This window comes from Colobus angolensis, unplaced genomic scaffold (genome assembly GCF_000951035.1).
Source record: "Colobus angolensis palliatus isolate OR3802 unplaced genomic scaffold, Cang.pa_1.0 Scaffold2, whole genome shotgun sequence".
In the NCBI taxonomy this organism is placed as follows: domain Eukaryota; kingdom Metazoa; phylum Chordata; class Mammalia; order Primates; family Cercopithecidae; genus Colobus; species Colobus angolensis.
In genome coordinates this window covers 23893224-23894282 of record NW_012115154.1, presented here as the reverse complement: position 1 = coordinate 23894282, position 1059 = coordinate 23893224, and the positions used below count along the sequence as shown (strand labels likewise).

At 70.0% G+C, this 1059-nt stretch overlaps 1 protein-coding gene across 1 annotated transcript in view; it reads left to right on the top strand.

The window, feature by feature from the left end:
* SHH (sonic hedgehog) overlaps positions 1 to 1059 on the top strand; it is a 14729-nt gene that overhangs the window by 8132 nt on the left and 5538 nt on the right. The window contains exon 3 of the mRNA XM_011941594.1: positions 451 to 1058. Coding sequence (XP_011796984.1) covers positions 451 to 1058 — 608 coding nt within the window. The remainder of the gene's footprint in view (positions 1 to 450; position 1059) is intronic.

Here is a 1059-nt window from a genome sequence, read left to right as displayed (position 1 = left end):
CGCCGGGGCGGGAGGGAAGGAGGGTGCGCCCGGCGCCCGCGGGAGCTCAAGGAGGCTTCCAGAGGAATCCAAGTGCAGAGCAAACACCCTCTGGATGGATTCGCGGCGAGGCGGGGTGTGTGCGGAGCTGGGGGTGGGGTTGGAGGAAGGCGGAAGGAAGGAGTGTCACCGGCCTCTGCAGGAAACGCCAGCCAACCTCTGTCACCGCCAGCTCAGACTTAGAGAGTCGTTAAGGAATGTGCCTGCGTCGGAATCCTGTCCCTGGGGCGGTGGGGTTGGGGGAGGGAGGTCTGTGCGGGACTCACCTGGAATCAATCGCCCCGCCCAGCGCTGAGCGCATCCCTAGCCTAGGCGCGCGGGCACCAAGTGTGCGCCCTCCTCCCCAAGACGCGCCTCCCTCTCGGAACTCAATGCCCTGTCCTCTCTTCTCTCCCTTCTCCTCACCCGCAGAGAACTCGGTGGCGGCCAAATCGGGCGGCTGCTTCCCGGGCTCGGCCACCGTGCACCTGGAGCAGGGCGGCACCAAGCTGGTAAAGGACCTGCGCCCCGGGGACCGCGTGCTGGCGGCGGACGACCAGGGCCGGCTACTCTACAGCGACTTCCTCACTTTCCTGGACCGCGACGACGGCGCCAAGAAGGTCTTCTACGTGATCGAGACGCGGGAGCCGCGCGAGCGCCTGCTGCTCACCGCCGCGCACCTGCTCTTCGTGGCGCCGCACAACGACTCTGCCGCCGCGGAGCCCGAGGCGTTCTCAGGCGCGGGGCCGCCTTCCGAGGGCGCACTGGGGCATCGGGCGCTGTTCGCCAGCCGCGTGCGCCCGGGCCAGCGCGTGTATGTGGTGGCCGAGCGCGACGGGGACCGCCGGCTCCTGCCCGCCGCTGTACACAGCGTGACCCTACGTGAGGAGGCCGCGGGCGCCTACGCGCCGCTCACGGCCCAGGGCACCATCCTCATCAACCGGGTGCTGGCCTCGTGCTACGCCGTCATCGAGGAGCACGGCTGGGCGCACCGGGCCTTCGCGCCTTTCCGCCTGGCGCACGCGCTCCTGGCTGCACTGG